Genomic DNA, 27,275 nt, shown 5'->3' on the forward strand with positions numbered 1-27,275 from the left:
TATTGACCAGCATTGTAAGGGGGAATACCTATACTGAACAAAAAATATAAATGCAACAAAGTGGTTTTCCCATGTTTCATGAAAATAAAAAGATCCCAGAAATGTTCTCTCAAATTTTGTGCACAAAATTGTTAACATCCTTGTTAGTCAGCATTTCTCCTTTGCCAATATAATCCATACCCCAGACAGGTGTGGCATATCAAAAAGCTAACTAAACAGCATGATCATTACACAGGTGCACATAATGCCACAGATGTCAAGTTGAGGGAGCGTGCCATTGACATGCTGACTGCAGAAGTGTCCACCAGAGCTGTTGCAATGGTGGACATCAATGTCGTTTTAGAGAATTTGGCAGTACGTCTAAACCACGTGTTACCACGCCAGCCCAGGACCTCCACATCCAACTTCTTCACATGCGGGATTGTCAGAGACCAGCCACCCAGACAGCTGATGAAACTGATGATTATTTCTGTAATAAAGCCCTTTTTGTTGGGGAAAAACTCATTCTGATTGCCTGGCTCCCCAGTAGGTGGGCCTACACCCTCCCAGGCACACTCATGGCTGTGCCCCTGCCCAGTCATGTGAAATCCATAGATTAGGGCCTAATGAATTTATTTCAATTTTCTGAACTGTAACTCAGTAAAATTGTTCAAATTGTCACAAGAAAAATTCACATTTGATAATTCACATTTTATATTCAATTTTAAGTGCCAACTACATTAATTAATATTGCAGGTTATCAAGTTTTGGTATTGGTTAAATCTCAAAACAGAAAAGGGAATAGCCCATGTTAGTTTAAACATTTCCCCTATTCAGGTCTGCCAGACAGATTTCCTGCATACTCTGTTATCCTATGATACATGATGACACCTAGGTTGGATCTCAGTCCCTCTTTCCATGCTAAATAATAGAACATGATAGCTGTTGTCAATCAATGCCTGTGAAGTACCAATTCAAAATGTTGATGTAATTACAATTTCCGACTACAACATTGATGTAGTGATCTGTAAAATGAAGTATTATTTGTCTACAATAGAATACTACAACAAACAAAAAAATCAAGAGAAACAATTTCCATCTACAGTATATCTTTGCAGTAACATCTTCACATAAAACAAATTACAATAGAAAAATAATAATTGGGGGATCATTTGATTTGTTGGCACTATCTGTTAAATCTTCAAACAAAAAGTGATGTATTTCTTTTTAATGTACTTTTGTCCACTTGTAGGCAGCTGCTAAAAAGGCATTGAACAAGACTAGATTAACAGGAGGAAGTAGTCAGGCAGCGTGTCCAAATCAAGCCATAGGAAAAGACTGACTAGGCAAGGAGCCAGCTCAGTAAGCCACAGCAAGTGAGATCCTGTAGTAAGGCTAGGTTGCTCTACACATGATATTAGGGCATAATGCCTTCTCTCCAATTTTGTAATCATTGCATTATGTCCCATGTGAAATAATATTGTCATATACTCCAAGAAAGTTACTTATGCTTGCATTTGAAAATAAATACTATGTTGACTGCACAGAAGCCAATGGCCCTAAAACTAACCATTATAAGGCTTAATTTTAAACTCTTCTGCATAAGATGTGTGAGCATCTGCATGGGCGCAGAATGCAAAGACAAAGGGCAGCGCAGGGGGTCTCCAAGGTTCAAGTCTACATATTCAAAATGATATACAAAACAAATACATTCTAAAACAATCTGAAGGAATAAGTGTTCACATTTAAATGTACCGTATTTACACCATCAACACCCTTCAGAAACAAACCACTTCTGACCGCAGTGGTATTCAAAAAGTGTCATAGTAATAACTCAGATAACTGGTCATATTAGACAGTGCACAAAGAGGGGAGTGCAGCCGAAAAAGGGGGCTACTACAATCGATGGGCAACAGGGCAGTTGACTGCTAAAATGTCCAAAATGGACAATCTCTTATTAAATAAAGGAAAATCTCAAATTGTATAAATTAGATATGCCACGATGCATCCCTGAGTGGGAGAATTGAGAAACACGGTTGTGAGCAATTTTTTCATCCTTGATTAATGTATGCACACATGACTGTAAGTCGCTTTGGATAAAAGCGTCTGCTAAATGGCATATATTATTATTGATTCATGATTTCAATGTGAAGAGGTTGTACAGACCAAAAATACCACTGAGGACCTCTTTTTTGACAACCTCGATGTACAATTAATTGCAACAAGGTGCAGTGTTGAAATGGCTTTCTGGAAACTTAAGATTGAGGGGGGCTCCATAAAACAAAACTCAGTAACAACAGAAGGGGGACAAAAAAAAACACTTAGGTGAAAAGTGGAATAAATTAACAATGATGATCAATAAGCTGAGACTTGATGACAGTCCAAGGTCAGAAATTGATTTTTTTTTTCTCCAATAATAATAATAATATATTTTTTTAACAAAATATTAATATTAAGTTCGGCTTATTACTGATGTATTGACTTCTAAATTATATTTAAAAGTCAAGCAAATTGTGTCACAGCCAATTTCTTTTTCAATTGGTAAATATACCTGTAAAGAAAGACAAAAACTAACAAACAAAGCGAGACGTAAGACAAAACAAAAATCTGGACTACACTAGCTAATTTATGTAAAACACTGGAAATTACTCTTCACATTATGGCATTAGCAATACATTGCTTTTAAGGGAATGGCAAAACTGCCACAAATTCCTTGTAGGAAATATAGTTGATGAAATTCCAATTCACTTCATGCAGTGCATTCTGGTCAATCACTTACCAACTAATCGTATTAGTTACAGTTAGGAACTAATGTACAGTACATGGATATAGACAACAATGTTTTGTTTGGCTTCTCTCAGGAATCAGCTTCACGCCATATTAGAAGCAAACAATAGTTCTTAGGGCCTTTCAAGACCGTGTCTTCTTTGATGGAGAGCCAGCCAATTAAGAACACTTTTCTTGAATGGCATGCATTTTGCAGCTTTTCCAAAACAAGCCCCATCATTAAGTTTCACTTACAATACTTGAAAAGCAGACGTGTAGTGGGTAAATCAGAAAGTGCGGCTGCGTCCTGATTCTACATCCTTCTCCTAAAGTGTGCATTTGCACACTCCCTTTAATTTAACAATGGTAGAAACTCCCTCTGCCCAACACTTACACCAACTCAATGCTTTTAAATCCATGACTGGGAGTATGCAAGAGAAGGGTGGAGAATAGGGACAAAGCCTGAGTGTCCACTAGGGGTTGATAGTGGTGCTAGCGCCAGCCATAGTGAAGTCGTCACTGCTGGTCACCAGTAGCAGAGCCTCAATGTTGGTCGTGCTCTCGGGGCTCTGCAGGGACAGGAAGTCCGACACGTCCATGGTGGCCAAACCATCCGTGATAGGAGGGGGGTTGGTGGTCACCGTGGCCACTCCTGTGGAGAACGTCTGAACAGAGGTCGAGGGGCTACCCGGTCCTACTGCACCTGTTTGGGGAAGAGGCGGGGACTCGTTCACTTCCGAGGTGAGCGGTGGGAGGCAGCACAAGGGGAAAGAGGGTGCTGGGGGGAGTACGGTGGGAAAGGGCAGTGCCACGGGAGTGGGGGGAGGTGGAGGAGTGGTGGGCACTGCGGGCTGTTGTTGTGGTGCTGACGAGGCGTTGGAGCTCTTGTCTTTAGAAGAGTCCCTGCAGGCACACTGGCACTGGCAGGACTCCTCCTGTTTGATGATGATGACGGGAAGGCTGAGGCCGATCTGCTGGACAGAGTTGCCTGTAACACATTACAAAACAAGGGTTGTATTTCATTAGGCACGAAATGGAAGAAAACCCAAAACAGAGTGAACTCTTTTGCACAACACTTTGAAACACAATGTACCCTAATGAACACAAACCGGAGCTACAGTATGACTACAGACCAAGCCAGCTGTCCAAAAATGACATTCGATCCTTTGTAACTCAAATTCCATTAAAATGCTACGAGTGAACATCAAATGAATTTGTGCCATGTAAATACATTCAACATGGATGAGTTTTCTACATGACTGACTGAGTTTGTGTTTTTTAAATATCCTGATTCATTCAACATTGGTAGGCTACCCCACATGAAAAAAAATACTACAGAATACTACAGTACTTACTATAGAATGCTGTAGTATGAGCACGTGATGCCGCAGAGCTGAGCAGACGTTGACAAAACGAGCTCTTCAAAGTTATTATATTTTTACCTAAATAACAACGTTGAAACAATATTTTAACATCGGCTGATAAATTGTCAAGTACTTACCTTCCCAAAGAGCCATGGACCTCCGACCGAGAGGCAAGAAGGACGACCAAAACGTTGTTGATTCCCAAGATAACGCTACAGCTAGCAAGATTAGCATTAGCCCTCATAACTCAGACAACAGTAATTCCAGACTGTTGCTCTCAGCAGCCTCTTGCGAGCCTGCCGACATGCTGGCTACTCTCCTCCGGGAAATGCAGGATGGTAACAGAGGTCTTTCTATGAAAATTGATAAGAAATCGGCTGAACTCCATTCTTCCATTGACGACCTGAAATCCTCCATGAATGATCTCCTTTTGAGAACGACTGAGGCAGAGTTGCGCATTAGCACAGTTGAAGATACCATCACTCGACATGACCAGGTCTTGATACAACTGCAAAAGGACAATGCCTACCTCAAAAACAAGGTAGATCAGATGGAGAACCAGAGTAGACGTAGTAATATCCGTGTGGTGGGATTGAAAGAGGACAGCGAGGGCCGTGACCCGGTCCGTTTCTTTACTCAATGGATCCCGGAGGTCCTAGGCATAATCAACTTCACCAAGCCGCTGGAAATCGAACGCGCCCACAGTACATCAGCGCGGAAACCCCGGCCAGATGAGCCCCCACGAGCCGTCCTGATCAGGTTCTTCCGTTTCCAAGACAGAGAGAAGAGAAGATACTGCAACTCGCAAGAGCCAAAGGGGACATCACCATCGATGGAAAGAGGGTCAGCCTTTTCCCAGATATGAGCGCAGATCTCGCCAGACGTCGCAAGCAGTTCAGACCTGCCGCCAAAGCACTGAAGGAGAAGAACATCACCGGCTACCTCATCCACCCTGCGCGGATGAAAGTTCAGTACAAAGGCCGAAGCCATCTCTTCAACACACCGGGAGAAGTGCACACTTTTCTCAAAGAACTGAGCAACGTCTGAGCCAGGACGGTCTCTCTGGGGGATAAAATGCAGTTAGTTTGTTTTCTCTTATCCGGGAGTACGGTGGGAAAGGGCAGTGCCACGGGAGTGGGGGGAGGTGGAGGAGTGAACTGCTGGTATCTTCCGGTCACTATAATTGATTTGTACATTTTCAACTAACCGTATCTTTCCGGGGTGAGCTCTATTACATTTATAGGAGAGTATATTTTGGTTTAGTCCTTATCCACTGGGTGAAGCAATAAGTGGGCTTAGGCCCACTGCTTTCCCCCTCATATATGTTAATCTTTCGAAAAGAGACTCAAGCAGCCTTTACCGTGGGCAGTAAATATTCAGCCATAAATATCTATTCCCAACGTTTGTTTTCAACTTAGAGAGCTCGCAGGTTTTAGTTTACGCCAAGGTTTAGCTAGTAAGAGCAAGATGGAAAGCGAGCAGCAACGTATCTCTACAAGTGTATTCATGTTTGATTGTTGGGATTGTTGTTTTAGTCTGACAAACGGGGTGGGTGAGATTTTATTATTTTTTTCTTCCTTTTTTCTATGTTTATTGTTTCCTTCCTAAAGAGACACATAGGTCCCTTTTGTGCTCAAACCAAAGTTGAAACATTTCCTAATTATCTGCATATGATAGATTTCCATTCAGTTACATATTTGAAACCCAACCTATGCTTATTCCACTAAAATGTCACATTCAACGTAAAAGGTCTTAACAGCCCGATTAAAAGGAAGAGTCTATATATACCTTAAGAAATTAAAGGCTGACATTGTGTTTTTACAAGAAACACATCTTACAGCCAGTGAACACAAGAAATCAAAAAGGGAATGGGTAGGACAAGTTTTTGCATCCTTTTTTAACTCCAAAGCAAGAGGAACTGCAATTTTGATAAGTAGACACATCCCCTTCTGCGTCAACAACACCATCTCTGATCCCTCTGGCAGGTTTGTTTTGGTGCAGGGGCATACGTTTTCAGTCTTGAACCCTATTGAATATTTATGCTCCTAACTTCGATGACCATATGTTTATTCAGAATGTCTTCCTTCAGGTCGCTCAAGCACCACCAGGATGGCTACTGGTTGGAGGAGATTTTAATTTTTGCTTAGATACAGTTCTTGATAGGTCTTCTGATAAACCCTCACTTCCTACCAAAGCCAGCAAGCTCACCATGTCATTGAAAACAGTGGCACCCACAGGATCCCCGGGACCACCCATACGTAGAATGTATGCACACATGACTGTAAGTCGCTTTGGATAAAAGCGTCTGCTAAATGGCATATATATATATATATATATATATATATAGGACAGGAACTACTCTTTTTATTCACACCCACACAAGACACACACACGCATAGATGAATTTTTACTTTCGACACAACTGTTTCATAGAGTGTTAGATGTCGAGTATTTCCCCAGATTGCTTAGTGACCATTCTCCTCTGGTATTATCAATCTCCATTCCTACCAAGGTAAATGGAGCTAATATATGGAGACTAAATTCTACACTCCTAAAGCAACCTGAATTTTGTGCATTCATCAAAGAGCAGATCAATATTTTTACTTTGACAAACAAACCCTCCGCTCCTGACAGTTTCATTCTTTGGGACACATTAAAGGCCTATCTGAGGGGACAGATCATTTCCTATACTAAAGAGAAAACACAGTGCGGAACTGAGTGCCCTTGAATCTGAAATCTCAGAGCTAGAGAAAACCTACCAAAGAGGCCCGACTAAAGATCTATACAGGCTTTTGGTAAATAAAAAAATTAAATATAATATTCTGAACACATATCAAGCAGAGAGGGCCATCACTAAATCAAAACAGCATTATTACAAGCTCGGAGAGAAAGCTCACAAATTATTGGCATGGCAACTGAAAGCAGAGGAAAGTAAGAGGACAATTAATGCCATAAACTCTTACTAATGAGATATCTTTCGACCCTACTGAAATTAATAATACTTTTAAGAAATACTATGAAGACCTCTACACTTCCCAATCAAGCGATGATCTATCAGAGATCGACTCCTTTCTCTCCTCTCTCAACCTCCCATGCCTGTCAGGGGAAGACAGCGAGCGCCTGAGTGAACACTTCTCAGTTCCTGAATTGTTGGAGGCCATTAAATCCTTACCTTCTAATAAATCTCCTGGGGAGGATGGCTTCCCTCCAGAGTTCTATAAAGAATTTAGGGAGCGGTTGGTCCCCTACCTTATGGAGGTACTTAAAAAAATCCAGAGAAGACAACTGCTTTCCAGAGTCCTTCTCTCAAGCAGTGATTACTGCAATCCACAAGAAAGGGGAAAAAAAAGTGCGCCTCCTATAGACCAATCTCTCTCCTTAACACAGATTGTAAACTGGTCACCAAGATGCTATCTAAGAGACTGGAGTCATGTTTACATTACATTTACATTTAAGTCATTTAGCAGACGCTCTTATCCAGAGCGACTTACAAATTGGTGCATTCACCTTATGACATCCAGTGGAACAACCACTTTACAATAGTGCATCTAAATATTTTAAGGGGGGGGGGGGGTGAGAAGGATTACTTTATCCTATCCTAGGTATTCCTTAAAGAGGTGGGGTTTCAGGTGTCTCCGGAAGGTGGTGATTGACTCCGCTGTCCTGGCGTCGTGAGGGAGTTTGTTCCACCATTGGGGAGCCAGAGCAGCGAACAGTTTTGACTGAGCTGAGCGGGAACTGTACTTCCTCAGTGGTAGGGAGGCGAGCAGGCCAGAGGTGGATGAACGCAGTGCCCTTATTTGGGTGTAGGGCCTGATCAGAGCCTGGAGGTACTGATCATGTCTTCCCCTGTTGGTCAACCCAGATCAGACTGGCTTCATAATTAATAGATTGTCCTCCAATAATCTCAGAAGGTTCTTTGATATAATTCACCTTGCTAACAAAAACAAAATGCCTAGTGTCGCAGTCTCCCCTCGACGCTGAAAAGGCCTTTGATAGGGTTGAATGGCCATAACTCTTTCGCGTCTTGGAAAAGTTCGGTTTAGGTACCGTGTTTGTAAATTTGATAAAATCACTCTACAAATCTCCTAAAGCTAGGATTGCTACCAATGGGATTACTTCCTCCTCTTTCCCTCTTTATAGGGGGAACAGACAAGGTTGCCCAATTAGCCCCCACCTCTTTGCACTCGCCATCGGCTGGCTGAGGCTATTAGAACGTGCCCTGACATACATGGCTTTGAGGTGGGCCCCCATACCCATAAATTATCACTCTTTGCGGACGACCTTATCTTATTTCTAACAAACCCAGAACACTCCCTCTCTCACTTGCAGATCCCACTACAGTGTTATAGTTCTTTCTCTGGATATAAGGTCAATTTTGATAAAAGTGAAATCTTACCGTTGTCTGTCTTTGACCATCATACCATCAAGCACAAGTTTCCTTTTAGATGGTCGCCTATGGGCTTCACATATTTGGGCATAATGGTGGATGGTAATCTGAACAAACTCTATAAACTCAATCTGGCTAGTTTGTTGCAAAAGGTGGAGGTTGACCTTTGTAAATGGATGGACCTACCTCTCACTCTACTGGGTAGAATCAATGTAATTAAAATTAAAATGAAGATTTCTATATCTGTTTCAATCTCTCCCTATCCCTGTCCCGCAGCATTTTTTTCCTCTCTCGACAAGCTGACCAGACGGTTTATCTGGCACGGCAAAACCCCTAGTGTTGGCCTGGATAAACTGACCCTTGATTACAGTCAAGGGGGCTTAAACCTCCCCAATTTTAGAATGTACTACTGGGCTGCACAATCTAGGTTTCTGGCTCAGAGGTTTGACAATGGTCCCTCTCCCTCATGGTTGAACATTGAAAAGCTTGAGGTAAATGATGACACTGGGGCAGAATTGCTTTACAAATGGGACAGAAAATCTATAAAAACCCATCACAGACAACCCTTTAATCATACATTCTGTCCTGGCATGGTGCAAACTGCATGAGCTGTTCAGACGAGGGGGATTCTTTTCCCCTAAAACCCCTTTATGGAACAGTAGATTGATCCCTATGTTTTTCCAGAATAGTAACTTTAGACCATGTTCTGATAAGGTGATCACTCTTCTGGAACATTGTTACGAGGAGTGAGTTCTTATGTCTTTTGATCAGCTGAAACAGAAATACCACTTGCCTAACAGGGACTTCTTTAGCTACATACAACTACGAAACTTTATTAGGGTGACTCTCAAGGGACAATGGAACCTACCTAAGATGTCACCTGTTGAACAACTCTGCCACACAGACCAACCACTGTTCAAGACCATTTCCCGTGTATACGATGCTCTTATGTCAGGACTAACACTGCCTGGGCTAGATAAACCCTGACTTAGATGGGAAAAAGATCTGGGTATTAATCTTGATGAGGACCTATGGAGTGACCTATGCAGGGATGGTGTTACATCCACATTGAACTCCAGATACAGACTGATCCAGTTTAATTTCCTCCATCAGCTCTATATCACCCCATCTAGACTGCACAAGTTCAACCCAGATATCTCCTCCCTATGTTTTAGATGTGGCTCAGATTTCGGTTTCTGGCAGGGGGGTATGCGATACCATATCCTCAATTCACGGGGTTGCATTCCCTTTAGACCCGGAGGTCTGTCTACTGGGTAACTTTACTAACACCAATCTTAGCTTTATAGTATGGCTTTACCTAACATAAATATTGCTAGCGATTGCCAAGAAATGTATTGCCTTGATATGGAAATTGGATTCCTCCCCGCCAGTTGCAATGTGGCTATCGGAAGTTAATAGTTGTATCCCTTTGGAGAAAATCACTTACTGCTTGAGGAATAAGTTAAAGACATTTTACAGAATTTGGCAACCTTTTGACTATATGGAGAATCTCCCCCCACATATCATTGATTTAATCTATATATAATCCTCACATAATGTTTCACATGTAATGTATAATATGTAGCCTACGGCAGGTGATCCAATGTCTCGTAATTATTTTTTTCTTATTGTATAGTTGTATAATAATAATTATATATTTTTTTGTTACGCTCGTCTGTTACTGTCACTTTGTCCTATCGTTGTCTAATATCTTTTCACTTTTGTTTTGAATGTTCTTAATTGGAAAATGCAAAAATAAAATATATATATATAAAAAAAATAACTCTGCTGTAGTATATTGTAGAATATCCTACACACTCTGCAACACAGAGTGCCTGGACACAGCCCTTAGTCGTGGTATATTGGCCATATACCACAAACCGCCGAGGTGCCTTATTGCTATTATAAACTGTTTACCAACGTAATTAGAGCAATAAAAATATATGTTTTGTCCTACCCATGTAAGCCAATCAGAATTCAGCTCGGACCACCCAGTTTATAATGTAGAATAATATGACACACTGTAGTATCCCATGATCATGTACAGTACTTACTATATCATTTTGTAGTATACGGTAAAACACTAAAGTAATCTCTGCAAAAACACTAGTTTGCAAAAACCCGTCTTTAACTATAGAAATACGACTGTATTTCATTTGCATATACTCTGTCCGTTCCCCATCCCCATATCCAAATTTGTGCCACCTAGCACTCCGCGTTGCGTCCTGCTTAAGAACAGCCCTTAGCCGTGGTATATTGGCCATATACCACAACCCCTCGGGGCTTATTGCTTCAGTATACTATATTATTTTTTCATGTGGGTCAGTGCAGCATTATTGCTGTTAATAATCACACTGGTAAAAGTAGGGGACAAATCTCACCTGAATTTCCTCCCACTGGTATGGCTGTGGTAAAGAAGACCTTCTCTACTTTTGGACCTCCGTGTGGCTGGAAACAAACAACATTGACAGCATTGATGTCCACACAAATTCATCACCACTCAACCAAACTATCAATTCAATGTTAACCGGCATGTCAAACTGGTACTCTTACAGCTTGCTCTGGGTTCTGCTGGTTGTTGGCTGCAGTGTTAAGGATCCACTGCAGGTTCTGGTCGGACATGACAATGCTGGGCTGCAACAGGCTCTGGGTGTGGCTGTGGCTTGGGGTGAAAGTGGGGGCAGAGGCTGGGGGCACCAGGGCAGGGTTGGTGTTGCTGGCCAAAGGCACGGTGTGAGTGTGAGCCACGGCCGGCAGCGGCACAGTCTCTGTGGTGGCGACTACAGCGCCCAGAGCCGCGAGGGCTGGGCCTGGCACCACTACTGGCGCAGTAGAGGGCACTATTGGAGCAGTCTGGGCGGGCAGTGCCACGTAGTGGGCAGGCACATCTGGCGTCTGCAGGGCAGTGGGTAAGGGTACGAAGGTGGCATGGGGCTGGGTGGAGCTGACTGCGGTAATATTACTAATGGTGGCAGGAGGTGCTTGAACCTGGGAAGAGGGGGTTTGGCTTAGAGGAAGCTGGGAGGAAGCCTCCAGGACAGTGGTGGTGGTGGTGTGGGAGTGAGGGTGAGAGTGGGAACAGGAGGATGAGGAGGAAGGAACGAGGGAGAACGAGAAGGAGATGGGGGTGGAGCCATCGCCCATGGTGGACTGGCCAGTCTCCTGGCCAAAGGCTTCAACAAGGCTCTCTGAAAAATACGGGAAAAAAATACAAAGAGCAAAAGTTAGCATTGAAATGCACTGAAATCAACCCAAGTTACAGTTTATAGATTGTGATGGGTACTTGCCGTGAGGATGTGCATCGTCTTGACTAACACTGTTCTCCGGACTCTGGAACATGAGCTCGAAGATCCTCACGGGGGTAACACTGCTCAAGTCCAAGTTCTGAGACTAGCACAGATGTAACCAAGCATTAACACGATAGTACATGTCTGTCTTACAATACAGCTTTACTCTTTATTGATCCCTTATACAGAAACAAAATAAATATGGTTGTTTTTGCTGTCATAGTAACCCACCACATTATAAATTGTTCATACATGGACAAAAGCAGAAGGACCTATATAGTCAAATAAGGGCTGATGAAATAAAGCGCACACACTCACATTGTGGATGTTTTCTCTGAGCTCCGAGTCAGTCGAGATGAGGCTCAAGTCACTGAGGCACAGTGAATGATTTGCATCCTGTAATTAGAGATGAATAGGCCCAAATGACATTTTCCACTGCCTAAAAGCATTAACAGAACGAGACATGGGAGAAGCCAAGAAGCCTTCCTTTCTAGAGCAAAAGCCGTCTGAAGTCATAAAGATGCATAAGGATAGAATGTAATACATTAGATAATAAAAACAATCAAAACAGACTATACTGATAGCAGGCACAATGTTGTAGAAAGAAAAAAAACCTGACCACCTTAAAATGACTTCACAGGCTAATTAATCCATGTTAATAATATTAACAATACACTCTATTCAGCTAATTTTATCCAACAGTGAGTGCATACTTTTTCAAATTGGTGGCCACAAGGGAGTCGAACCCACGGCTATGACGTTGCTAGCGCCACGCTCTTAGCAAAATGAGACACTGTCTGAAATAGTTACTTTGATTTATGTATGGCTCACCTCGGACAAGGGGTGGGTGAGGGTGACACTGAAGGGCTGGCCCTTAGCCCCATGGCCCCTGACGTGACTCTTCAAACTGTACTGGCTGCTGAATGCTTTCTCACAGCCGTCGCTGGGACAGTTGAAAGGCTTCTCCCCTGAGGGAAGGATGGATGGAGGGGGAAGGGGCGAGACAAGGGGGAATGAGAGGAAGGGAGAGGGTCACCTTCACTGTATGCCAAGGAAATTCAATTTCCAATTGAAAAGTTGTGTCAAATCAAACATGATCACTTCCTAATATAAAATATCAGAAAAAGTTCAAATAAAATACAATTTTATTGGTCACATACACGTGTTTATCAGATGTTATTGCGGGTGTAGTGAAATGCTTCTGTTTCTAGTTCAGTAATATCGAACAATTTCACAACATACACCCAAACACACAAATCTAAGTAAAGGAAGTAAGAATATATAAATATATGGACAAGCAATGTCAGAGCAGCATAGACTAAGATACAGCAGAATATAATAGTATATACAGTGTTGGTATTTACAGACCGCACCACCCTCTGGAGAGACCTGATACAGCCGCCCGACAGGATGCTCTCAATTGCGCATCTGTAAAAGTTTGTCAGGGTTTTAGGTACCAAGCCAATTTTCTTCAGCCTCCTGAGATTGAAGAGTTGCTGTTGAGCCTTCTTCACCACACTATCTGTGTGGGTGGACCATTTCAATTTGTCAATAATGTGTAGGCTGAGGAACTTGAAGCTTTCCACCTTCTCCACTGCGATCCCATCAATGTGGACAGGGGGGGGGCTGCTCCCTCTGCTATTTCTTGAAGTCCACGATCATCTCCTTTGTTTTGTTGACATTGAGTGAGAGGTTATTTTCCTGGCACCACACTCCCAGAGTGTCTCGTCATTGTTGGTAATCAAGCCTACTACTGTTGTCGTCTTCAAACTTGATGATTGAATTGGAGGCGTACTTGGCCACACAGTCATGGTTGAACATGGACTACAGGAGGGGGCTGAGCACACACACTTGTGGGGCCCCAGTGTTGAGGATAAGCAAAGTGGAGGTGTTATTTCCTACCTTCACCACCTGGGAGCGGCCCATCAGGAAGTCCAGGACCCAGTTGCACAGGGTGGGGCTCAGAACCAACGCCTCGAGCTTAATGATGAGCTTGGAGGGTACTATGGTGTTGAATGCTGAGCTATAGTTAAAGAACAGCATTCTTACATAGGTATTCCTCTTCTCCAGATGGGATAGGGCAGTGTGATGGCAATTGCATCGTCTGTGGCTCTATTGGGGTGATAAGTAAATTGAAGTGGGTCTCTAGGGTGACTGGTAAGGTAGAGGTGATATGACCCTTTACTAGTCTCTCAAAGTACTTAATGTTGACAGAAGTGAGTGCTACGGGGCGATAGTCATTTAGTTCAGTTACCTTTGCTTTCTTGGGTACAGGAAACATTGTGGCCATCCTGAAGCATGTGGGGACAGCAAACAGGGATAGGAAGAGATTGAATATGTCCGTAAACACACCAGCCAGCTGATCTGCGCATGCTCTGAGGACGCGGTTAGGGATGCCGTCTGGGCCAGCAGCTAGGGATGCCGCCTGGGCCTGTTAACACGCTTAAATGTCTTACTCAGGTCGGCCACGGAGAAAGAAAGACCACAGCCCTTGGTAGCGGGCTGCGGCGGTGGCACTGTGTCATCCTCAAAACGGGCGAAGAAGCCATTTAGCTTGTCCGGAAGCAAGACATCGGTGTCCACGACGTGTCTGGTTTTCTGTTTGTAGTCCGTGATTGTCTGTTGACCATGACACAGAAGCGAGGCAACCCTCTCTGTGGCACCATTATAACAATAAAATTGCGATATTAAGCGCTACTCGGTGTCTCTGAGGTGTGGAATATGGATGAATGATTGGTTGACTGTCATTCTGAAATTTGACTGAGAATGTATTTTCCAAACAGAAGTAGCTGAAGTAAAGCGTACCTGTGTGTGTCCGTACATGCGTCTTTAGGTGATGGCTGGCAGCAAACGCCTTGCCACAACCATCATGGTCACACCTAGTGGGAAGATCACACAAATTATCTGTCAATGTAAGCCAAACAGCAATAGAGAAAAACGTGGAGATTAAGCTGATGAAAAATAAAAAATGAAGATTAGAAAAGCTGGTGCATAGAAATGGGGAAAAATTGGTGCACCACAAAGCAGTGTCATGCCCCTCACTGTTCTTCCAATACAAAACCATATATCTAACTAATAAGTACAGATAAAATATATAATCCCCCCAATGTGCATTTTTCCCACTCCTTTAGGCTACATTTGTTTATATGCATAGAAAACCTCAAACCAAGAAAAGGGCTTCCAAACATTAGCAGATAATGTCCTATATCCAAGGCAGCGGTCTTCCTCCCCTTGGGAAACATGTGAGAACTCACCGGAATGGTTTCTCCCCAGTATGAGTGCGAATGTGCTTCCTCAGGTCACTGAGTGTGGTAAAGTACTTTGTGCATCCCTCCGATTCACAGTTGAACGTCTTCCCCGTGTGCAGTCTCTGGTGTGCTTTCAGTCTGCCGAGAGGAGATAATTACAAGTAAATCAACCACGGGGAAGATTTAAAGGAGCTATGTGTAACGTTTGGGGGATAAATTCAATTTCCTTGTTTTTGAAGAATATGGTTTAGAGATTTATTACTGCTTTCTAACCATGTAACAATCCCCCCAAAAGTTATATGGGTGTGAAGTTGTGTACTATTCTCTGTTTTCAAACTCAGCAAACGAGAGCCAGTCGTGAAGTAGGAAGCAGTGAGCCAGACTGGATAGTTACAGTATACGTTTTGATTTGAAGGGTTAAGCATTGTTTGAAAAATGATGCACTCCTTTCGGGGGAATTTTTATTCCTTTACTACAAATATATATAAATACATCATTGACATTTAAATGGTAGGCCTAATTCCAAGCTCTTTTAACAAGAGCAAAAATATTTAGCGTCTGAAAAGGTTCTCACCATCTTGAATTAAATAAACATTAGTACACAGCAGATGTGCAAACACTTGTTAATGTGCAAACACTTGGGCCTAGAACATTAGGTGGCACTCCAAGAGAAAGACACCAAATTGGGAAAGAACCTAATCTTGCTTTAAACTTTAAGGACACAATCCAGGGTCATGTTGATTAGGGAAAGTAATGGAAAACCAACTTTCGCTATTCTTACTGGACAAGTCTAGGTAATCCTTCCCTGTTTCAGTCCGTTTTCTTCTGTTTGGCGCCTAATGAACAGGACCCGTGGCCTAGTAGACATGTAGTGCCACCATTTTCCCTTATAGGAGGGGACAGGGCAGCATGGTTCTGAGAGCAAAGTAATGTGATTACGGGGAAACAACACATTGGCTTGGCCGTGGTGATAAATGGACCTTGACAGGGGAGTCGATGGTGGCATGCTTCCACCACCGCCAGTCTCTGTGGTCTTCGGTTCAATGTCACAACACTGGAGCCACTGGCTGACTAGCCTACTACTGGCGTGGCTGAGGGTCTCCTGTCATGCCTTCATTGAGTGCTAAACCAAAGAAGCTAAATGCAGCAGATACTACAAAACCAAGAACAAATTAGAAAACAAATTATAAAACTAAAATTGGGAGACAAAGTCCTTACCAATTAAGCTAGAACACCCAACAATGCATAAAAGCACTTCAGTACTTGGGAGAAAAAAATAACTAAATACTAACATTATTAGATCACAATGAACTGACAAAACGATTGGGCCTACAGACAGACTGTGCTGTAGATAAGAAAAGCAAGCACATCCTCTTTCTTGATAAATCCTTTTTTATGCAATGTCAGACTGAATGAAAAAAACTAGGCCTAAGGCTGGCACAATTACAATATAACTGCATAACTGACGGTTATGGATGAAGACAGTCAAAAATAAATTAACTGTCATATCTGGGGGGGGGTTGTGGAACAAACAGCTGCCTGAAGATGGGAAAAGTTTTGCTTTTAGAACTGTTATAAACGTGACCTCAGTAAATTAGCTGACCAATAACAGGCTGACCACACCACTCGCGTAGCGTGTGCGAGCTTTGCAAAATAAATGTAGGAAACTGTTATTCAATTATTGCACCCACACTGCTCACGAGCGTCTGCGTTGCCAAGAGCTAAAATAGAAGTCCTTATAATTTCTGATGCAGATCGCGCTGCAAGTCCTGCCTCTCCCATCTCCTCATTGGTTTATAGAAGCAGGTACCCACATGCCACCTCCTCATTGGTTATACCCACGTGGGTGATTGAAAGACAAATACTATGAAAGTTTAGATGCCAATCACCATATAAGTTCAAATATGAAAAAGCCTGGAAGGAGGAGAGATGACTAGAAACTATTCGGTTGACTATTTTGTGTGTGGATTCATTGTCGGAGTAGAGGACCTTGTGCATTTCAGGTAAAATAACCTAATGTTTTTATCTTAGGACAAATTAGCTAGCAACAGCAAGCTAGCTAAATATGACAAATTACCTAACTAGCTAAATTGCATAAATGTTAAATGCTTTTCGAACTGTCCCCAAATTAATGTCACTGGTTCAGAGTTTGTTTTGATATTTTAACCTGCGTTTGGTGTAGGTGGACAAAATAAATGTATCCACGATGGGTTTGGGTTCCGTGTAACAGTCAATCAAAAGTCCATGACTGTCACAGCCCTAGGCCTACACATTGTTTGCTAATCTACTATGGAAGAATACCTCTGAATGGATGAAGGCAGGGAATAAAATTAACACCCGTCACATGTAGGTAGATTTTGGTATTGGCGGGTAAGAATGTCTATTTCACCAACAACATTGGTGGGTGGTCAATTTGCACGGCTCTACAGTGAGTATTACATTCGCGAATAAAAAGTCAAAAGGTCAAGTTCGCTGCTCTGGCTCCCCAATGGTGGAACAAACTCCCTCACGACGCCAGGACAGCGGAGTCAATCACCACCTTCCGGAGACACCTGAAACCCCACCTCTTTAAGGAATACCTAGGATAGGATAAAGTAATCCTTCTCACCCCCTCCCCCTAAATATTTAGATGCACTATTGTAAAGTGGTTGTTCCACTGGATGTCATAAGGTGAATGCACCAATTTGTAAGTCGCTCTGGATAAGAGCGTCTGCTAAATGACTTAAATGTAAAATGTAATGTCAAGCATGATCACGTGCTGGTTAGAAAGATGCTGCAATAGCGTTTTCAAATTATTTATGCCGTTTTGTTTCATAACTACGAATCGCACAAAGAATTACAAATCCTATATCTCACCTCGCGTAGCAACACTGCCTGGTAGGGGAGCTGTGCGCACTGAGTGAAGTGCTGATAGATTCATTTTTGGAGGCGCTGCGCACACACGGTCAGCCCGCTCATTAGGCAAGATTAGGCGTCCGTTTGTGACGGCAGATTGACGAGAGCGGCATTTTCTGAGCCAAACTAGCCAAGATGCACCTCCAACAACAACACATAAAACCTAACTTAATTCTGCCAAAAATAATGACAATTTCTCTCAACCAGTGGCATACTGGCTTTTTAGGTGAGCGCTGATGCCTCCCTTTGATAAGCAGTGCCCACATTTTGGAGGCAGAGCGCAAAAAAAACGCCGTCTATGCTTGGTTCAGATTTTGTACGGTCTAGTTCAGCCTTGATTTGGCCCAAACATAGATGTCAATAAATTACTTATTTTCAACTTTCAATCAGAACCAAACATTTGCCTGACTTCAACATGCGTAAAATACATGTATTTCAAACAAACGGAAAATACCCTTTCACCTTTCATTCAGAACCTAATTTGAATGTAACTTCAACGTCTGGAAAACACGCCATTTTGCTTACTGGGACTGGGGGGTAAAAATGTGTCTAATTTAGTCTAAAGTCTACAAAGTTAGACTTTGTCCTCGTGAATATTGGCTATTTACATTGTTTTGTTCACAAGCTGAGTTGTTTTTCAACGTTAGTCGAGTCTGCTGCCTCAACTGATACTGATGATAGACACACTTGACACTACTCAAGCAGCCCCATTACCACGGTAACCTCCCGGCCTTAAAGAGGCAGCTGAACATTTTGTCTCTGATATTTTGGATAAAGGAATGAAATTGAGCAATTTACCACATTACTTCTAATACATTTCTTATTTAAGAAACAAGCATGGTCATCTGCTGTTTTGTGTTCTTTTTTTAATGGTAAAATCTGAGTGGCTGTGGATGGTGGACCCAAAAGTATATTTTAGCCCCGACGTGTAGGCTGGATGTCACTTGACATTTTTTATATTCTATTGATTTTATATGTAATTTATTACCTGTTATCTTTCATCTACTATCGATCCATCTTCAGTATAGGCCTACATATACAGATAACTGCCAAAATAAAAGGAAACACTTGAGTAAATGAGGGATACAATGTATATTGAAAGCAAGTGCTTCCACACAGGTGTGGTTCCTGAGTTAATTAAGCAATTAACATACCCATCATAAATGAACATGCCCAGTTGCCCATTATTTTGGCTACCATGATTACAATAAGAGATCTCAGTAACTTTGAAAGAGGGGTCTCAAAAGAGCTTAAAGGGTGTGTGTGTGTGTGTCTCAGTCACACTTATGGGAGATTCTGGAGTGGCGCCTAAGTCAGCATTTTCCACCACCATCAACAAAACACCAAATGGTGGAATATTTTGTGGAAGTATGGTGTTGCATCCCTCCAATAGAGTTCCAAACACTTGTAGAAACTATGCCAAGGTACATTGAAGCTGTTCTGGCTCGTGATGGCCCAACACCCTATTAAGACACTTTATGTTTGGTGTTTCCTTTATTTTGGCAGTTACCTATAGATATACAGTCATCTGATTAGTCAGCATGTCTGGGAATATTTCGACATACAGCTAGAAAGTTTTGTTAATCAAGCCTCACCTGTACAGGGTGTTGAAGGCCTTCTCGCAGCCCTGCACGTCACACTCAAAGGGCTTCTCCTTGGTGTGAACGCGCACGTGGATCTTCAGGCTGTAGGAAGTGAGGAAGGCCTTGCCGCAGCCCAACTGGTTGCACACAAATGTGTACTCGCCCCGGTGGGTCTTCTGGTGCGTGCGCAGGTTGCCTGCCGTGCTGTAGGTCCGTGTGCATCCCTCAAACATGCACTGGTACCTCTTCACCTGAGTGACAGACAAGAAGATAATTACTTTCTTAATGAATCTTTCCTTGATTCTTTGCGACATCTCTCCTCGCCTATCGAAAGACTTTGGATAAGGTCAGAGGGGAAGGACCTTGGACCTTCTCCAATATGGTTGAGAAGGAGGCGAGGCGATAGGATGAGAGCCAGAGTGAGAAACAAATGAGGTGTGTTTGCACAGGTAACGATGATACGGCGCATGAGCGTGTAAGTGCACATGACATCAGTGACTCGACCCCCCCCATCCATTTCCATCTGACTGATTCTGCTGTGCACCGTGTTTCAACTCAGCAGTCTCCGCATTCAGTGGCCGTGGCAGTCAGGCAGTCTTATGGCTCTGTTCTGTTCTCACACAAAAGGCCCGGGGAGAGAATAAAGCCGGCTCTTTTCCCCTCCTCCGTATTCCCATAGAACACACAAACCCACATTGTCATAACACAAAGCCTTCCCATCCAAGCTTTATCTCCCACCCCCCTATTTACAGAGCTTGCATTATATCCCATAACTTAATGCCTTGATCCTCTTGTAGACTGGGGGTTTTAAAAAATTACGCTTTGTTACGCAAATTTCAAGAGAAAGTCAACCAGCCCTGACTGCGTTAAAATGACACTTTTCCCTTAATAAATAGTGAACAACAGCTCACATCCCCTTATGTAACTCCTGGATAGCCACATTGCACACAGAGAGGCCCTACTAGACACAATAGTGAAGCAGCCTGTCCAATCCAATTTTTTTTTTTTTTTGAGCTAGCGGTGCTCTATTATTGATACTAGGCCTAATGACTGACTGGTTGTGCTATTCATTCAAGTTTCAATGTCATGTACACAAGTAACAGTGACATGCCTTTCTTGCAAGCTCTAAACCCAACAATGCAGAAATCAATATCAATGTAGTACAAATAAAAAGGTAGAGCAAAAACACACGAGAAATAGAACATGGGAATGCAAGAAGCTATAAACAGGATCAGTTCCAATACCATATTCACAATGTGCAGTTTGTATAATGGAGTGATAGAGGTAGATATGTCTAGGGGTAAGGTGACTAGGCATCAGGACATACGACAAACAAAGTAGTAGCAGCGTATTTGATGAATGTGTAGAGTCAGTATAAATGTGTGGGCATGTGCGTGTGAGAAAATTAAGTGAGTGGGGGGGAAGAAGCATGGACCCCACACAGTGAGGAGCCTGGCTGCCGGTGCTGCTACAGCGTACCAGCTGTACTGTATTGTTATTCAACCCCCACAACTTCACGACTGACTCTCCCACTTCTGCAGCATCACTTCAAATCAAACAGGTTCACTAGAATGGCATGCCATCGCCTCCCACATGCACAGTGGGGAAAGAGCACTCCAGTAGTAGGCTACACAGAGAGTGTCGAATGCAACTAGATCCTGCTAAGTGTACTGGAAAGGTATGTAAGAATGCTGCAAGGCCTACTGAAAAGGTATGTAAGAATGCTGCAAAGCCGACTGAACTGCTATGTTAAGGACTGCTTTGTGTTGCATTGAGAAATTTAGAACACATAGGCTAGAGAAACATTGAAATTAACATCTGCAATGTTATGAATCCACATCTGCAATTATGTCAAAAGGAAATAAGGAGGACACACATTTTGGAGAAGCAGCATGAACAGATGCCAAATGAATTTGGAGTGATTGTATCTTTGGCTCAGAGTCTGTAGATGAGATTTCATAAATCCAATTGTAAGTAAGCAAAATGCATTTTCTCTCCCTCAATTACATCATGCAAGTAGCTAGGCTAGGAGGGGACAGAGTGGACTGGATGGGCTCCAGCAGAGCACTTCAACACAAAGACAGCACAAGTACCCTAGTGGCAGTGGCCAAGTCGCCAACATGGTGACAGAGGGGGACCCTGGTAACAAACAGAAACTTGTTGCATTGAGGGTGCAATATTTGGCCGGGACTCATCATGATTGGTCAGGAGTAGTGTTGAACTGACCACTGGTGTGACCCTTTGGGAGCCTGTTGTTACGGTGCTACTTTGCATTCTACGAAGAAATAGCCTGGAGGTGCAACCCTCCAACTAACTCCATTGTACAGTGCTCTTTTGCAGACCAGCGTGCCTTACACAATGATTAAGAGCTATATGTAAAGTCTGCAACCACGAGACCTTCCATCATAAAGTACAACACAAATAATGACACTGCACAAAATTCAGATGAATAATTTACTATGTGTGCTGTTCTGTACACAGGGGAGGAGGGGTTAAACATTTACCATATAAAACAATGCAGTGGTGGAAAAAGTACCAATTGTCATACTCAAGTAAAAGTCCCCCAGTAAAACCCTACTTGAGTAAAAGTTTGAAAAAGTGTTTGGTTTTAAATATACTTAAGTATCAAAAGTAAATGTAATTGCTATATTTTCCTACAGTGAGGGAAAAAAATAAAAGGGGTCGAAACATTATGGTTTGGGGGTGTTTTTCTGCTAAGGGGACACGACAACTTCACCGCATCAAAGGGATGATGGACGGGGCCATGTACCTTCAAATCTTGGGTGAGAACCTCCTTCCCTCAGCCAGGGCATTGAAAATGGGTCGTGGATGGGTATTCCAGCATGACAATGACCCAAAACACACGGACAAGGCAACAAAGGAGTGGCTCAAGAAGAAGCACATTAAGGTTCTGGAGTGGCCTAGCCAGTTTCCAGACCTTAATCCCATAGAAAATCTGTGGACGGAGCTGAAGGTTCGAGTTGCCAAACGTCAGCCTCGAAACCTTAATGACTTGTAGTAGATCTGCAAAGAGGAGTGGGACAAAATCCCTCCTGAGATGTGTGCAAACCTGGTGGCCAACTACAAGAAACGTCTGACCTCCGATTGCCAACAAGGGTTTTGCCACCAAGTACTAAGTCATGTTTTGCAGAGGGGTCAAATACTTATTTCCCTCATTAAAATAGTTTTTCTGGAATTTTGTTATTCTGACTCTCACTGTTCAAATAAACCTACCATTAAAATTATAGACTGATAATTTCTTTGTCAGTGGGCAAACATACAAAATCAGCAGGGGATCAAATACTTTTTTCCCCTCACTAAGTATCACACAAAAATCAAATCACATTCCTTATGTATGTTAAGCAAACCAGATGGCATGATTCTCTTGTTTTTTAAATTTACGGATAGCCAGAGGCACACTCCAACACTCAGATATAATTTACAAACAAAGCATGTGTTCAGTGAGTCCGCCAGATCAGAGAGTAGGGATAACCAGGGATTTTCTCTTTAAGTGTGTGAATTAGACCGTTTTCCTGTCCTGCTAAGGATTCTAAATGTAACGAGTACTTTTGGGTGTCAGGGAAAATGTATGGAGTAAAAGTACATTATCTCCTTCAGAAATGTAATGATGTAAAAGTAAAATTAGTCAAAAATATAAATAGTAAAGTAATGTACAGATAACCCCCAAAAACACTTAAGTAGTACTCTGAAGTATTTTTACAACACTGAAAACATGTGGAACCAGAAAGGTCTTGAGGAGAACATAGCTCGCTAGGCAAATCAAAGCATTTCATTCATCCAGTGAATTTACTCTCCCTGCTCATGCCTCACGTTGCTCCCTTTCAACCTGGGGTCTCTATTTTTACTTAACACAACACACTAGGCTAATTGTGTGTTGAGATCAAGTACATTTAAATCAGGGAGTGCAAAATCCCTGATTTACAAACCACCTTGCATTCCAAATGACTACTCATTGTGTGATCAAGATTAGTGATTCTGCACCTTGCCTTGCCCAAACTGATCCCCTCAAATATGCTGTATGACCTCCACACAGCGTCACATAATGCATTTCAGTGGTGGTAAGCCAACATACCTCCCGTTGCTTGGTTTCTGGACACTCGGAGTGCAGAGTGAGGGTGGCCCCCTCGATGTTGCGTGGCATGGCCATGGACCCCGGGTTGATGATGAACTGGATCTGGTCGGGCGAGATGGTGTGATGCACGTATCCCTGCGACATGCCATCCTGGTCACCCATGAAGGTCATAGAGCCCTCCTCCTCCTCGTCCAGGTCCCCGTCGACTAGGAAAGTGCCCCCGTCGTCATCCCCCACGCAGTGTCCATGGTCCTCCTCTCCCTCCTCGTCCAGCCGGATGGGGTCCTGCTCGATGAGCACCGTAGTGCGGTCGTAGACGCGTGAGCCCGAGGGTGCCGACATCAGGTCGTCGTCGTCTTTGTCGTCGTCGTAGTGTGCCATCTTGTCTTCATCGTTGTTATCGCGCTCGAGGCGGTCCACCTCCAAAAACATGGAGGCCTCCGTGCGAGGGCCACGCTCGCTCATGGTCCCGGCTGGGCTGGCCGCCTCTGGTGGGTGAGTGTGCGCAGAGGACGGCGTGCTCACTTGCTCCTGCACAGAGGAGGATAGACAGGAAAGTGTGAGGGCGGTGGCTTTGATGAGTCGTGCTGTGCCACTTCAAAGTCAATGTGTTCATTTTAAATGCAGGGAAGCGAGTGCTGACCTACCCTTCTCTGAATTTCAAAACAATTCTGTTTACAGAAACAATCTCTCTGCTTGCTACATCTTGACCCATTGAAGTAAAGAATATAACAAATTATGAGTCCTTGTACCTAGAGCCTAGCTTCATTCAGTGACCTGGGCTAACCCTGTAGCTATTTGGCTAAATGGGGAAGGCCTACGTGACTCCCAAGCAAATACTGTTAACAGGAAATTTGAGGGAAAAACAAAAATGCGTTGACACTTGAGGCTAATATTTCCACCTTCCAAGAGCAGAATATACTTGGAAATATATTTGGTGGAGTATTGCAAAGATAGGTAAGTGGGACAATGCAGAGCAGTTATTTTTAATCCAAAGACAAGAGTGGAACATTTGCTATTGAAGACAACACCTGGCTATATTGAGAATACAGCTAGAGAAGATAACTGAACAGTTCTCTGGCAGTGCCAGTTAAAAGCCACCAAATCTATAGCCTGAAGTTTGGTTACAAAAGTGGTATAGTGTAGGCTACTCGTCATCTTCAAACATGCCATGCATAGCATCATGTCCATTTGTCTAAGGTGGACAGTTATACCTATTCCCTAACGCTGGAGTGAAATAAAACTAATCTATTCACTACGATGCATTGGAGTAAGGTCTAGATGTAGCTATAAATGGATTTAGGCTAATTCATGCAACAAAATCCATGAGTATGACAGTTACATGGGAAGATTTGAGTCCTTTCCTTTAAGCAGTCAGCTCAACTGCAAAGGCTACTCATATTTTATGGAGAAAAATGTGTCAGAGTGGCTTACAAATAGCAAATAAATCCAATAACAGCCGCATGGACCTCTATACCAGGAACTGAATACCAGGCAGTGTAAGCAAGGCATTAAAAATGGTCAGACTCCAGCCACCCAAGTCAGACTGTTCTCTCTGCTACCGCATGAGAAGCTGGACCGATGCACAACATATGTAAGCAACAAAATCCTGAACAGCTTCTACCCCCAATCCACAAGACAGCTAAGTACTGTAGTTAGTTAAATAGTCAACCAAATAGTTACCAAGAGTATCTGCATTGACCCTTTTTGCACCAACTTTTTAGAATCATCACATACGCTGCTGATACAGTTTATGATCTATCCTGTTGCTTAGTCACTTTATCCCTACCTATATCTACATTTCTACCTTCTATTACCTTGCACATGGACTCGGGACTGGTACCCTGTGTATATAGCCAAGTTATCGTTACTCATTGTTTATTTATTCTTTGTGTTATTATTATTTTATTATTTCTGCTCTGTATTGTTAGGAAGGTTCGTAAGTAAGCATTTTGCAATTAGTCTACCTGTTTTTACGAAGCATGTGACAAATAACATTTGATTTGGATTAATTTGAATGGTGTAGAATGGTCTATGTTCCTAGGCACTAACCATCTTGACACCCATGGAGTTCTAGAACTTTCTGATTTCATTTGACAGCACAGTGATTTATCGTGGAAAATAAGCATGTTTGAGATCAATTGACACCCTTGACCATGAAGCATTGAGATTTATTTTAAACTGCAAAACCCTTACACACCACTGCACTTTCATATATCAGGGTTGGCTGGCCTTCTCTAGTCAATGGTAAACTTTTATTTACAAAGCCATTTTGGGTTTACAACCATTTTATTCACAGGACTTAATCATACTAACTGTTCCAAATGTCCAAACTGAATTTGGTAAAAATGGCTTTTATGAACTCTGTACAAAATACTTTTCAACTGGTAGAACTTATCCTGATTGGTGTTTTTAAATCATTGATGAAGTATTTTGAGGCTGATTCCCTGACCTGTCAATGTTTTAAAATGTGAATTCTGTGTTTTTTACTAGATTACCTGTCGTTTTTCATTTTCTGTCTGTAATTGTGTAATGACTTGGTGCTGCCCATATTGGCCAGGAATTTAAATGAGCCCTTCCTGGTTAAATACATTTTAAAAAAAAAAACCTTAGCTAGGATTACACCAAAGCTATTTACAAACACTTTCATGAGACAAGTTAAAGATGTCATGTCACACTCATCTGTGATTTCGCCTTTTGACTAAAGGCTCCAGACAGCGCGACCACATAACTAATAGCTAACGTTAGTTCGTGCAGTTGTGAATAGTTGTAATTATTTGGCAAGGTAGCTAACGTTGGGTGGGCAGGTAACTTTAGAGTTGCAAGGACAACCAACTTCCATCCTGATAACGTTCGTAATAACTAGGTAACGTTAGTTAAATCAAAAACAACCAGCTGTCAATAGTTAACTAGTTGACTTCGATCGACATGACAGTTCAATTAACTAGCTGGTTAGCCAACGTTAATATGCAAACGTAAATGTCTCGCTAGTTGAACACTTCTACATAGCATGTTAACTAAAAGGAAAACATGACAGCTAGTTTTTTTTGACAATGCAACGGTATTTCGCAAACGTTAGCTTTAAAGATAATGTGCGGGTTGAAAATGTCAAGCTAGCTAACGTTAATCTACGTTTCAGACTAACGTTAGCGATACCACCAATGAACGCGTTCACGATAAGCATCTACCAAGCATACAGCGTAAAACAACAAGCAGGGTATTTTACGCTTAAGATATCGAACGCTACTAGCTAACTAGTTAGGAAACGTTAGTAGTTAACGCTAGCTACAAATCTGTGAACTAACGTAGCGCTAGCTAGCCAGCCAGCTAACGTTAGCTTGACTGGCTGTATGTCGATAAATCTCCCGTCAAAACAGATACATTGAAGTAAAAGTTACAGGGCTCCACTAGAAACATATATACAAGACAGAAACAATTTACCCGTGCAGCGCAAATGCCGACTTGGTTTATGTTTCGGGTAGCTTAGCACTTTCTTCCCATCCCCTCCCTAGTGATACCATGATTAAATAGAAACGTCATATTTCAGCCTAACCCTCGTGTTGTATTCTGGGAAATATACCCCTCCCATGTACACTAGTACCCCCTATAATGAAATCGAAACTACTAAAATTAAATATACAATTTAGAATAATGCAAAGCTACAAATGCA

At 42.5% G+C, this 27,275-nt stretch overlaps 1 protein-coding gene across 1 annotated transcript; it reads right to left on the bottom strand.

The window, feature by feature from the left end:
• Positions 1-277: 277 nt before the first annotated feature.
• On the bottom strand, positions 278-27,154 carry LOC123997581 (metal regulatory transcription factor 1-like). Its single transcript, XM_046301967.1, has 11 exons — positions 27,047-27,154; positions 23,606-24,136; positions 19,525-19,763; positions 15,041-15,172; positions 14,592-14,665; positions 12,618-12,754; positions 12,105-12,182; positions 11,787-11,889; positions 11,053-11,687; positions 10,881-10,947; positions 278-3,733 (listed from the first exon to the last, which is right to left on the bottom strand). The coding sequence occupies exons 2-11, from the start codon at positions 24,068-24,070 to the stop codon at positions 3,219-3,221; spliced, it is 2,445 nt and encodes an 814-aa protein (XP_046157923.1). The 5' UTR covers positions 24,071-24,136; positions 27,047-27,154; the 3' UTR covers positions 278-3,218.
• Between the last annotated feature and the right edge of the window lie 121 nt (positions 27,155-27,275).

This window comes from Oncorhynchus gorbuscha, linkage group LG15 (assembly GCF_021184085.1).
Source record: "Oncorhynchus gorbuscha isolate QuinsamMale2020 ecotype Even-year linkage group LG15, OgorEven_v1.0, whole genome shotgun sequence".
Classification (NCBI taxonomy): Eukaryota; Metazoa; Chordata; class Actinopteri; order Salmoniformes; family Salmonidae; genus Oncorhynchus; species Oncorhynchus gorbuscha.

Coding starts and splice junctions, on each gene's coding strand:
- LOC123997581 (XM_046301967.1), bottom strand. CDS start 24,070: ATGAGCGAGCGTGGCCCTCGCACGGAGGCCTCCATGTTTTTGGAGGTG. Junction 14,666..15,040: donor ACTGGGGAGAAACCATTCCG/GTGAGTTCTCAC, acceptor TCTTCCCACTAG/GTGTGACCATGATGGTTGTG. Junction 10,948..11,052: donor AGCAGAACCCAGAGCAAGCT/GTAAGAGTACCA, acceptor GTTTGTTTCCAG/CCACACGGAGGTCCAAAAGT.